The sequence below is a fragment of the Meriones unguiculatus genome, chromosome 3, assembly GCF_030254825.1.
Source record: "Meriones unguiculatus strain TT.TT164.6M chromosome 3, Bangor_MerUng_6.1, whole genome shotgun sequence".
Classification (NCBI taxonomy): Eukaryota; Metazoa; Chordata; class Mammalia; order Rodentia; family Muridae; genus Meriones; species Meriones unguiculatus.
In genome coordinates this window covers 82,695,893-82,709,160 of record NC_083351.1, presented here as the reverse complement: position 1 = coordinate 82,709,160, position 13,268 = coordinate 82,695,893, and the positions used below count along the sequence as shown (strand labels likewise).

The 13,268-nt window shown below is 42.6% G+C and overlaps 1 protein-coding gene across 11 annotated transcripts in view; it reads left to right on the top strand.

The window, feature by feature from the left end:
- Hivep2 (HIVEP zinc finger 2) overlaps positions 1–13,268 on the top strand; it is a 192,413-nt gene that overhangs the window by 162,824 nt on the left and 16,321 nt on the right. For all 11 annotated transcript variants that reach the window (XM_060380245.1, XM_060380246.1, XM_060380242.1 and 8 more), the window contains 3 exons: positions 5,783–5,833; positions 6,594–12,106; positions 13,027–13,181. In XM_060380245.1, coding sequence (XP_060236228.1) covers positions 6,953–12,106; positions 13,027–13,181 — 5,309 coding nt within the window. In that variant the 5' untranslated portion in view covers positions 5,783–5,833; positions 6,594–6,952. The remainder of the gene's footprint in view (positions 1–5,782; positions 5,834–6,593; positions 12,107–13,026; positions 13,182–13,268) is intronic.

Here is a 13,268-nt window from a genome sequence, read left to right as displayed (position 1 = left end):
CCAGAAGTTGTGTATGAGCTTTGGTGGAGAATTGGGAAGCAAAGATGCTTGTGTTGTGATTTGTTGATATGAGGATAACAGGTTAATAACTAAAATTAATTATTCTCCTTTCGAGTTTACACACAACATGAGGAGCATCTTGGACCTGCAGTGAAGGAGATATAAAAGTCCTCAACCTGGTGGGCATTCAGTGTAGGTCGGAGTATGTTGTGCAGCTTTTGTTTCTTTTGGTTTCCACGATAATCATAACTTTCTCACCTGGAAGAGCCTAATTTGATAGTGCTTTTTTTGTTGTTCTGGCATAGTTTATTTCCATATAAAGCTCTTGCTAATTCCTCAGTAATCTGTATTAGAATAGCTTTTAAAGTATGATGGGGAAAGAGGTTACTAGGGACATGAAATCGTAAATGTTTAAAATTATAAAAGTTTTATGATAGAATGTTAAAAGTGCCATGCTAGAATCAAAATAAGTCATGTGTCTTGATGCCTGCACTGCTGCCCACTTGGGGAAAAAAGGACTCTGTTTTCCCTGACACTCTAAAATGTCAAGTTACACTGCAAGCACCTCAAAGTACAGGGCTGCCATCACAGTGATTTGCCTCCCCGGAAGTTCTCCTTGTTGTTTGGCAGGGTTCCACAAGACACACAGAACTTGCCTCCTATTGCTAACTCACCCATTTTAAGACAGACTGAAGGAATTATGGAGATTTTTACTAAAAGAAGCATTTTTGCATAATTTAGCTTTGAGGAAAGTACATTTTAAAAGAAAATCTCTGTTCATCTGGACTTTGGCACTGGTCACAGTTTTAGAGAGGTCCCCTTCCTGTCACCTCCTGGCACCTTCTGACCTTGCTGCTTTCTGAGCAGAAGTTCATCAACTATATCATAGCAGTGGCAGAGACACTTACATTTAAAAAAAAACAGGTGTGTGTGTGTGTGTGTGTGTGTGTGTGTGTGTGCGCGCGTTGTTGTTGTTGTTGTTACCTCTCTAGACAGGACCTTTTGGTAGCCCAGGCTGCCCTATGTAGCTAAGGATGACCTTGAACTGCTAACCCTCATGCCTCCTTCCTCACTGGAATTATAAGTCAAGGACATTATGCCTGAGCTCATCTATTTCTTAAAATATTTTATTAACCTCCCCCTGAGAGGGGGGTGGGGCGGAGCCTTGCTAGGCCACAGAGGAAGACAATGCAGCCAGTCCTGTTGATACCTGATAAGCTAGGGTCAGATGGAAGGGGAGGAGGACCTCCCCTATCAGGGGACTTAGAGAGGGGCAGAGAGGAGATGAGGGAGGGAGGGCGGGATTGGGAGGGAATTAGAGAGGGGCTACAGCTGGGATACAAGCTGAATAAACTGTAATTAATATAAATTTTTTTTTAAAAATCAGAAAAAAATATTTTATTAATGATCCATGGCAATAAGAAAGTCTGTATGATTCATTTGTAAGTACAGTGCCACATAATCCTCCAAAGCAATAAGACCAGGAAACAATAACTAAGAAGCCATATGGATTTTGAGAAATGTCTTATTATAAAATATTGGAGGTAGAGAGGCTGAGCTTGTTGCCTGCTGTCATTTTACTACTTAGGATGTGATTATTTAGTAATGGTCACTTAACATTTGCTAGCACTCAAGAAAGGATTAATTTCTGAGGCAAGCTTTTTTTTTTTTTTTCTGAGGTAATGTTTTTCCCAGCCAAAGGCAACCTGGTCGGATAGTCTCCACCACTGCTCAGACCCAGTCCACCTGTCTCACTGCCTGGCCCACCCTCCCTTTCTGCTGTGTCTCTTTGTTATGCTATGCTTCCTCTACAAACATACACACACACACACATACACTGGAACAGCCATTCAGAAAGGAATACCTTTTTCAATACAACCATCCTCTGAAGGTGCCTGTCCTCCCTGAAGCAAAGATACCTTTCACTGTCACATCATCACCAGGAACCCCTAAACCCATATGCTCTGAATTTTATCCTCAGTGCACTGAATACAGTGGGGAAATTTTAAATGTGAATGTGAGACTGTGCTTGGAATATCGAGTCCTTTGTTGGTAGTGGGTGCCAAAAATGACTTTGTGTGGGTTTAGTTACCATAAAAAGAAATCCCAGTGAATACAATGATAACTAGCTGTTTTCTTTTCATATAAGAACTGCTCTGCTATTGAATTTTTTATTATATTAATCAATTGGAGAAAACTGCTATTTACATTCAATATACTTATTGAAAATAGGAAAATGGATATGTATATGATCAAAAAGAAATAATCTAGCTATATGTAACCAAGTTACTATAGAACTTCTTGTGTTTAAACAGACAAATATCAAGAAAGTTAAACCAAAATCCTAAAATATGCAATGGTACATTGGATTATTTGAAATAACAGTAGGTCCCATAATATTTTCCTGTACTCAATGACCCATTTGATGTAAATTTTCTATTACACTTTCTTCCCTAATATACTCTAATACACTAAAATGTTTTCCCATTTATGACCATTATCTTATATTTTAATAATAAAATACAAACCAAAGAATTCATGTTTCTTTTGGAAAATTAAACCTCTTAGTGAAAATATCACTTAAGAATAACAAAAAAAAAAGACTTGTCTTTACAAATGCTGGATTGGACTTTGAAAGCCTTGTGTTTTTTAGAGTGAATTCCTCTTTTTTACTTAAGTGAGTGAAAATAGCTCAGAAATGTTTGAGTATATCCAGAGCCTGCCTTGGTTGTAAAGAAAGAGCTATACCCACATGTAGTCAATGGCCAGTAATTCCCATTGCATTTTATTTTCATGACCAAGATAAAGCAACTCAAGACAAGCAGTTCACAAACGTTCCAATGTCTGCAGTATTCATCAGTGTGATCCTTAAGTGCCCCGAAGAACCCAGCATTTTTTGCCCTCTCCCACCTCTCCCTGTCTTAGGACATTTCAGTGACTTAGGAATAGCAGTGAGCTAAAGGCTATACAAAAGTAGTACCAGAAAAATAATGTGAACTCATGTATGTTTAAAATCATATGTAAAAGGTCCATATGGAACAGAACTTATTTCTAAATCCATAGGTGTGTGTGTGTATGTGTGTGTGTGTGCATTTGTGTGTGTGTGTGTGTGTTACATGCATGCTGAGTGTAAAAGTGTATATGCCCTCATGTGCCTTGCTTTTTACATGGATCCTGGGGTGGGAGTTGAACTCAAGTTCTTATACCTACCAAGCAAGGTCTACTCATCTACTGACTTATCTCCCCAGCCCTCTCCTTAGTAACACTCTCAAGCATTTCACTGAAAGGGGGAGACGAAGGCTGCCTTTAGATGACTGTGCATCAGAGCATCTTGTGCTAGGATGCCTACAGCAGCACTTCCTGAAGGACCTGGGATTGGGAAGGAAGTTCGGAGAAATTGTATTTCTAGATTAAAAAGTGGAGCATCACACAGAACTTATCCAAAATATCTTATTTTGAATTGTATATGGAGCTTCCCTCCTCTTTGTGAAGTCTGTTTTCAGAATAGGATTATTTTTTGGTAGGAGAATTGCATTTGGTTTATCTATTGTGTGTTTCATCAGTAAGGATGAGTAGTATGTGTTTCGTCACTTGTATAATGGTTTTAATTGATTGCTGTAAAACGTAATGAGTATTGTCTGATTTGCAAAGATAACTTCCTAATTGTCAAAGGAAAACATGAGTGTATTGTAGTCTTTCTTTTCATAAAATTTTGTCCTTACTTCACTTGAAGTTTCTGTTATAGCAAAATTATATATTCTGTGTCATCCAAAGAATGGGAAGTGATAAATGCTAATTTTCACTTCTGAGGTTCATATTTTCCTTTAAAATAATGATTGTCAAAGAACAAAGGAGAGCAATTTGTCTTGAAGCTTTCCCATGTTCTCATAAGGAGCTGTCTAAATCATATTTAAAACACTTTTTAAAATTGTGGACTTGTTTCCTAAGAAGTCACATTTGTTGCCATTTTCTTTATCTCCAGCCTGCAAAGCTAAGATATTTTCTTCTAGAGCCTTTGAAACTTGAGGGTTTCAAGTAAGTGAAGCTTTGGGGTTAGGTGGAAACGCTTAGAGAAAACCACTGAAGATGCCGTGTTTGAAGTCACTGTGAGATAATGGAGCGTGAAGATGGGATGTCTAGTGCTCAAAAGTCCACTAAGCCTTGCGCTGGATTCTAGTTCCCACGCTCACTTCCCTCCTCAGTAGAGCAGATGTAATAATTCTATAGCCGAGAAGTGTCATGGCCACCAAGTGGGATAACATATGTGAAACCTTTTGCGTTTTAATTGTGTCAGTATAGAACAACTGAATAGCGAGTGACAGCCAATAGTGTTGTTGCAGGTCAGTTTTCCTCACTTGAAGTACTCAGGACCAGTACAACAGTGTTAGCTTTTTTTTTTTAAATTCTGGAGTGAGTGAGTGAGTGTGTGTGTGTGTGTGTGTGTGTGTGTGTAGTATGCCAAGATAGATATCTGGGAATTCAAGTGTAAATTCATTTATATTTCACATGTGCATTATACATATAGCCTGAAGATAATTTTTATAATATTTTTAGTGTGTCTGCCTTTGGGTGGGACTCACTATAGGAGACCAGGTATGAATTTCTTTATCCCTTGGCATCATGTTTGTGCTCAGGGGTTTCATATTTTAAAGTGTTTTGAATTTTAGATTTCTTTCAAGGGATGTTCAGACAGTGTCAGCATTGGAGCTGCAGTCATAGATCACTGTATATAAAATATTAAACCTGGGAAGTTGGAAATCACTTCAAGCTCTAAATCCTAATTGAGGAAGAACATGCTGCTTCTTGAATCACAGACAAATTCCATTTCTATTTTAGAGGGTGATGCTTGCCTCTAAGAAACCCCAAAACAAGCTGTATGTACAGGAATATCAGCTATTGAATTGTACACAGAATTTCACCAGTTTAGGTGCAATGCCATGTACTTTTGTTATTAGCATTCCTAGAACTGATAGGAGTAAATTCTCAAAGTATTTCTTAAAGTATATCACTTTAAGGCCATCACTGTCTCTTATTCCTCAACACTGTGTATGTGTGTGGGGGGGGGTGTCAAATTTCATTCTTGTATGACAAAGCACTCTTCCAACTGAGCCAACACCACAGCACCAAAAATTGGCATCCTTTTTGAAGGCAAAATCATATTCTGCTGTGTGTGTTTCCTTGTAAATTCTAGAATTGCATTTATTTCTAGATCTGTGAAGAATGTGCATTGCATTAAATGTGTAGATTGTTTGGGGTAGTATGGTTACATAACTATATTGCTTCCTACTACTGTGAAGCTGAGTTGTCTTTCCAAGTTTTATGTATTCTCTCTAGTCACTTTCATTGGTGTTTTATAATTTTTATGGTAGAGATCTTTCAACGCTTTGGTTAATTATATTATTTTGTTGTTGTTATTGAAGCGATTTTAAATGGGATTTCTTTCTTGATTTCTAATCCAAATAATTCACTGCTGGCATACACCTACTATAACTTTTTTTAAAACATAACTTGTCTTCGGATGAAATTTGTACCGTCTCCCAGCCTTGTGAGCTTGTGCAGTGAAAGAAGCAATGGCTCATCTTATAGTATGGCTGTTGTGGCTCAGCATAGGACTTAGCACTCCAACACAGGGCACTGTAAAAGAGTCTTTGCTGTTGTTTTAAGGGCACATAGCATGTAACTCTTATCCTTAGTGAACTGAACATTAGCTTTATATGTTTGTAAAATAATGCTGTGGTTTGGTGGAATGACTTTTTCCTAATGGCATTTGTTTTATACACAGGAAGCATTGGGACAGGGACAATCATGCCCATGAGGAGTCTCAACTGTTCAGGTAACCTCTTCATTTTTAAATGACCCTTTCAGACTTTGCCGTCCAGGATATGAAGGCTCTAGGACAGTTCTGTCAAAATATGTTGAACTGATTTCTCCACAGTTATTTGATCTTTGTGACTTCTGTCTTCGATCTAGCTCTGTTGATTGCTGTTTTCAAGCTATAAACATATCTATGTGTTGTGTTAAAATATTATATAAAAATCTATGTAGTTATGTTTTATAGCATACATTATATAAAATTGATTATATATTATTTACTTTTTATATTTTATATTAATACAGATGTGTAAGTAGACTTTATTTTAAGCTGTAGAGTTATATAATACACTTCTGCATGAAAGCCATAAAACTTGGCTTGGGATAGCTCTAAAGTTTCTAATTAAGGCTTTAAAAATCATATGTTGTAAATACTATTTAATGATGCACTGACTTTTTATGTGTATAATTGGTGGAACTCAGTGCATCATAGATGCTAAGCATGCTTCTTTGTCACTGAGCACAGGCCTCACATATACTTCCTAAACAAGATGGAGTATTTATAAATCTTGTCTGCATATTGGCCGTGAAAGAATTCATGCTTGTGACATAATTTTGAGTCCAAAATTAATAACTTTTAATTAGGTAATTAATGCTATAGCTATAAATAATTTACGGAATGAAAATAATTTTAATTTCTCCAACTTCAGGCTGATGGTTTATCATTGGTTTTGCTGTCATACTTGGCAACTCTTATGACAACCTGTTTTCTTTCCCTCCAGGTCATTGTACTTCAGTGAAACTGGCTGTTGAGCTTTGCTGTAGTTGATGGGCAGAATTTCTCCTGGACTATCCATCATCCCAATTTCATCCTAGTTTAAAAATATTCAAATGCCATAAGAAATCTTTATAGCTTTGCACTTTGTTTTTGAAGATGGACATTTCTAGGATGGACAGAACTGTATTATAGTTTGGTTCCAGGACATTGGCATCCAATGCCCACTGACTGCAGTGTGAGTGTGGAAGGTTCCAGAGAGAGGGAACACAGAAGCAATCCAGCTTTAAAAAAGCACAGCGTTAGAGACACTCCATGAGCCTGCTTGGCTTCCAGGCAAAGTAGCACTTAAGACCTTGTGTTAAAATGGACACTGGGGACACAGCTCTAGGACAAAAAGCTACCTCAAGGTCTGGAGAAACTGACAGTGTGTCAGGTAGATGGAGGCAGGAACAATCAGCTATTATTAAGATGAGCACTTTCGGCAGTCAGGAAGGACAGCGACAACCACAAATAGATCCCGAGCAAATTGGAAACGCAGCATCAGCACAGCTGTTTGGTTCTGGGAAGCTGACCTCGCCTGGCGAGGGTGTACATCAAGTCACAGAAAAGCAATACCCACCACACCATCCAAGTCCCTACCCATGCCAGCACTCACTCTCTTTCCCTCAGCACTCATTGCCACAGGGTGTGATGCACAGCAACAAGCCGCAGCAGAGCCTAGAAGGCCCTCCCTGGCTTTTCCCTAGCCCTCTGCCTTCCGTTGCCTCTGAAGACTTATTTCCTTTTCCTATCCATGGCCATGGTAGTGGTTATCCTAGAAAAAAGATCTCAAGTCTCAACCCTGCTTACAGCCAATACTCTCAAAAAAGTATCGAACAAGCAGAAGATGCTCACAAAAAAGAGCACAAACCCAAAAAGCCCGGCAAATACATTTGCCCATACTGTAGCAGGGCATGTGCCAAACCAAGCGTTCTAAAAAAACACATCAGGTCCCATACTGGTGAGCGGCCATATCCATGTATACCTTGTGGTTTCTCTTTCAAGACAAAGAGCAATTTGTACAAGCACAGGAAGTCTCATGCCCATGCAATTAAGGCAGGATTGGTACCTTTTACAGAGTCATCCGTATCTAAATTAGATCTTGAGGCTGGTTTTATTGATGTAGAAGCAGAGATACATTCAGATGGCGAGCAAAGTACAGACACAGATGAGGAGAGTTCTTTATTCGCAGAGGCTTCTGACAAAATGAGCCCTGGTCCTCCCATCCCTTTGGATATAGCTAGTAGAGGTGGCTACCATGGGTCCTTGGAAGAATCCTTGGGAGGTCCGATGAAGGTGCCAATTTTGATAATCCCCAAAAGTGGAATCCCGCTACCTAATGAGAACTCTCGGTATATGGGCTCTGACATGCTCCCAAATTCATCCTTAACTGCTAAGGCTGATGACTCTCACACAGTGAAACAGAAACTTGCATTGCGCCTGTCAGAGAAAAAGGGGCAAGACTCTGAACCATCCCTCAACCTCCTGAGCCCACACAGCAAAGGAAGCACAGATTCTGGCTATTTTTCTCGCTCAGAAAGTGCAGAGCAGCAAATAAGCCCACCCAACACAAATGCAAAGTCTTACGAGGAAATCATCTTTGGAAAATACTGTCGACTTAGTCCAAGAAATACACTTAGTGTCACTCCCACAGGTCAAGAGCGCACCGCCATGGGGCGGAGAGGCATTATGGAACCATTACCTCATGTAAACACCAGGTTGGAGGTCAAGATGTTTGAAGATCCCATCTCACAGCTGATTCCCAGCAAAGGAGAAATGGATCCCAGTCAGACCAGCATGTTGAAGACCTCAAAATTCAATAGTGAGTGCAGGCAGCCACAGGCCATCCCCTCGTCCATCAGGAATGAAGGAAAACTTTACCCAGGAACCTTACCAGGCAGCAGTCCAGTGCTCTTAGAAGCTCCTGTGGACTCTTCACCCCTTATTAGAAGCAACTCAATGCCAACTTCTTCAGCCACTAATTTAAGTGTCCCTCCTTCTTTGAGAGGAAGTCACTCCTTTGATGAAAGGATGGCAGGGTCAGATGATGTGTTCTATCCCGGCACTGTAGGCATACCTCCCCAGCGCATGCTAAGACGACAAGCAGCATTTGAGCTGCCATCGGTACAGGAGGGGCACATGGAGTCTGAGCACCCTGCCAGGATGTCAAAGAGCCTTGCTAGTTCATCCCTGAAGGAAAAGAAATTAGTTCCTGGAGACAGGGTTGGGTATGACTATGATGGCTGTCGTAAACCATATCAGAAGTGGGAAGACTCCGAAACACCAAAACAAAGCTACAGGGACATTTCTTGCTTAAGTTCCTTTAAACATGGAGGAGAATATTTCATGGACTCCTCGGTGCCACTGCAGGGAGTGCCAACCATGTTCGGGACTACCTGTGAGAACAGAAAACGCAGGAAAGAGAAAAGTGTGGGGGATGAGGAGGATGTTCCAATGATCTGTGGTGGCACTGGGAGTGCTCCCTTGAGCATGGTGTCTTCAGAGTATGACCCCAAGCTGCAGGATGGAGGAAGGAGTGGCTTTGCCATGACTGGACATGAGAACCTTCCTCATGGTCACTCTGAGCGTTTTGACCCAACTCGGCCCCAACTGCCATCTGCAAGCCCATCTCTTGGGTCAGAGGATTTGTCTTCGGCTGCTGATCCTGACAAGATGTCGGACCTGGGCAGGAAGCCTCCTGGAAATGTGATTTCAGTGATTCAGCACACAAACTCGCTGAGCCGGCCCAATTCCTTTGAAAGATCTGAATCAGCAGAAATGGTGGCTGGCACACAGGACAAGACCCCTTCTCCTTCTGAGATGTGTGACAGTGAGGTTTTGGAAGGCCCTGTAAGCCCAGAGTGGGCTCCTCCAGGGGATGGTGCTGCAAGTGGAAGCAAGCCAACCCCTTCGCAGCAAGCACCACAGCACTCCTACCATGCACAGCCCAGGCTTGTTCGCCAGCACAACATCCAGGTTCCGGAAATTAGAGTCACTGAGGAACCTGATAAGCCTGAGAAGGAGAAGGAAGCTCCCACCAAGGAGCCTGAGAAACCTGTGGAGGAATTCCAGTGGCCCCAGAGAAGTGAGACCCTCTCCCAACTCCCTGCTGAGAAATTGCCTCCCAAAAAGAAACGGTTGCGGCTTGCAGACATGGAGCATTCCTCAGGGGAGTCCAGTTTCGAGTCCACAGGCACTGGCCTCTCTCGAAGCCCCAGCCAAGAAAGCAACTTATCCCACAGTTCCAGCTTCTCCATGTCCTTTGAGAGAGAAGAAGCGGTTAAGCTCAACGCACTTCCTAAGCAGGACGAGAGCGGGAAGCACTCTGAGTTTCTGACTGTCCCTGCAGGTTCATACTCGCTGTCTGTCCCAGGTCATCACCACCAGAAAGAAATGCGGCGTTGCTCCTCCGAGCAGATGCCCTGTCCTCACCCGGCGGAAGTCCCCGAAATACGGAGTAAATCATTTGATTATGGGAATCTGTCCCATGCTCCAGTGACTGGAGCATCCCCGTCAACATTATCACCATCCCGGGAGAGGAAGAAATGCTTTCTGGTGCGTCAGGCTTCCTTCAGTGGCTCCCCAGAAATTGCCCAAGGTGAAGCCAGTGTGGACCCCAGCGTAAAGCAGGAGCAGATGGAGCAGCTGCATGCTGGCCTCAGGGCTGCGTGGTCCTCTGTGCTTCCGCCTCTCCCTGGGGATGACCCAGGAAAGCAGTTGGTCGGTTCTTGTGGCCAGCTGAGCTCAGGGCCACCACTCCACCTTGCCCAGCAACAGATCATGCACATGGACAGTCAGGAATCTCTGAGAAATCCGTTGATGCAAACATCGTCCTACATGACGGGCAAGCACTTACCCGAACAGCCACATCTGTTTCCACATCAAGACACAGTCCCGTTTTCTCCTATCCAGAATGCCTTGTTTCAATTTCAGTACCCGACTGTCTGTATGGTTCATTTGCCAGCTCAGCAGCCTCCCTGGTGGCAGGCACACTTCCCCCATCCTTTTGCTCCACACCCTCAGAACAGCTACAACAAGCCTTCTTTCCAAGCTGACATTCATTCTAGCTACCCCTTAGAGCACATAGCAGAACACACTGGAAAGAAATCTGCTGACTATGCACACGCAAAAGAGCAGACTTACCCATGTTATTCCGGAACATCAGGGCTACACTCCAAAAACCTCCCTCCGAAGTTTCCGTCTGATCCGAGCAGTAAATCCACTGAAGTGCCCACTGAGCAGCTTCTTCGAGAAGATTTTGCCTCTGAAAATGCTGGGCCTTTGCAGTCTCTACCGGGAACTGTGGTTCCTGTTCGGATCCAAACCCATGTTCCGTCCTACGGAAGTGTCATGTACACAAGCATTTCTCAGATACTTGGACAGAATAGCCCCGCGATCGTCATATGCAAGGTCGATGAGAATATGACCCAAAGAACACTGGTAACCAACGCAGCCATGCAAGGGATAGGATTTAACATAGCCCAAGTGCTTGGGCAGCACACAGGCTTGGAAAAATACCCTCTTTGGAAAGTACCTCAGACCTTACCCCTGGGCTTAGAATCCTCCATCCCCTTGTGTTTACCTTCCACCTCAGACAGCGCAGCCTCTCTTGGAGGAAGCAAGCGGATGCTGTCTCCAGCCAGCAGTTTGGAGCTCTTCATGGAAACAAAGCAACAGAAACGGGTGAAAGAGGAGAAGATGTATGGGCAGATTGTGGAAGAGCTCAGTGCAGTGGAGCTCACCAACTCAGACATCAAGAAGGGCCTTTCCCGCCCCCAGAAGCCCCAGCTGGTGAGGCAAGGGTGTGCTTCGGAGCCGAAGGATGGCTCCCAGTCCAGGTCATCTTCCTTCTCCTCCCTGTCGCCCTCCTCATCTCAAGACCACCAGTCTGCCAGCGGGCCTTTTCCTCCCAGTAGGGAGATACTTCCGGGTTCCAGGGCTCCGCACCGACGGAAGTTCAGTGGGCCTTCAGAAAGCAGAGAGTCCTCTGATGAGTTGGACATTGACGAGACTGCGTCAGATATGAGCATGAGCCCCCAGAGCTCTTCACTGCCTACAGGAGGCAGTCAGCAGGAGGAGGAAGGGAAGAACCGCAAGCTGCCTGTCGGCATGCTAGTCCACATGGCCTCTGGCCCTGGAGGAAATGTGGCAAATTCCACTCTTCTTTTCACAGATGTGGCAGATTTCCAGCAGATCCTTCAGTTCCCCAGTCTGCGGACAACAACTACTGTGAGTTGGTGCTTCTTAAATTATACAAAACCCAATTTTGTGCAACAAGCCACCTTCAAATCCTCAGTTTATGCTTCATGGTGCATTAGTTCCTGTAACCCAAACCCATCAGGATTGAACACCAAGACTACGCTGGCCCTTTTGAGATCCAAACAAAAAATTACTGCTGAAATCTATACTCTGGCTGCTATGCACAGGCCCGGAACTGGCAAGCTCACTTCATCCAGTGCCTGGAAACAGTTTGCACAGGTAACAACAGACCGTGGGTTAGAAAGCACAGTGTTTTGTGGTCTTATACTAAGCCGACTGTACAGTGAAAGAAATAGAAGGTCTAGCTAAAGATAAAAAATACTAGGGAATGTTTAGTAACTCAATCTTACCAGAGATGGTGTCGCCATAACTGGCACTTAGCTCTGAGGGCTCCCAGGAAAGCCTTGAAGGATGGGAGTACCCACTTTAGCCCAGATTTGGGGAAGTCTCCTACTGGGACTAATGTCCATTGGTCATTTTCGCTTACGTCCTCTAGTGATAGAACAGACCTGAGGGATTCAGGAGCTTATGAAACGGGGAAATAAAACATGGAATGGATACTGAAGAAAAGATTGGGAAGGAAGATTGGCAAGTGTCATCAATAATATCAAGAGTGTGTTTGACTAAAATTTATATTCTATGTAGCGCTTTCAAAAATGACTTTTCCTTACTGTTATTGGCTGGTTTCTTCCTAAATAGTCCTCATATATAGAAATTTTAAATAGAGTAACTTTTAGAATAAACCAAATTAATCATGAAGAAAATGGAGATTTAAAATATATATTTTGTATATGTCAGTGGTTATTTTCTCTTCAATCTTGACACTAGTTCCTTAATATGGGTTATTTGGCTTGTTATTTCAAATTGTAGGATATGTCTTTGAAGTCTCTGTTAGCATTGGGCAGGGGAAGTGTGAACTAACCATTATCTATGTGCTTAAACAAACATTGAATTCAACACATGGAAGCTGTCTTTTTCCCTCAGATTTTATCCCTGGTGTCCTTTGTTTTCTGCAATCAATCCATAGCCTTTTATTATGGAATTTAAGCCAACTGTCAGATATGATAGAGATATGCTATTTATGGGCCAGTATATCCTGGAGAAAGCATGTGACATGATTTTCTCTTTTGATCCTGCAGATGAAACCTGATGCACCCTTCTTGTTTGGCAGCAAACTAGAAAGGAAATTAGTGGGAAATGCCTTGAAGGAAAGAGGGAAAGGAGATATTCATGGAGATAAAGATCTTGGATCGAAGCAAACTGAGCCAATTCGAATTAAGATCTTTGAAGGAGGGTAAGGAAAACATAAGCCAATATAGAATATTCTGTTGTAAGTCAGTGTGAATGGTCCTGAATGTTTGCCTGTGATAAATAGTGTGTG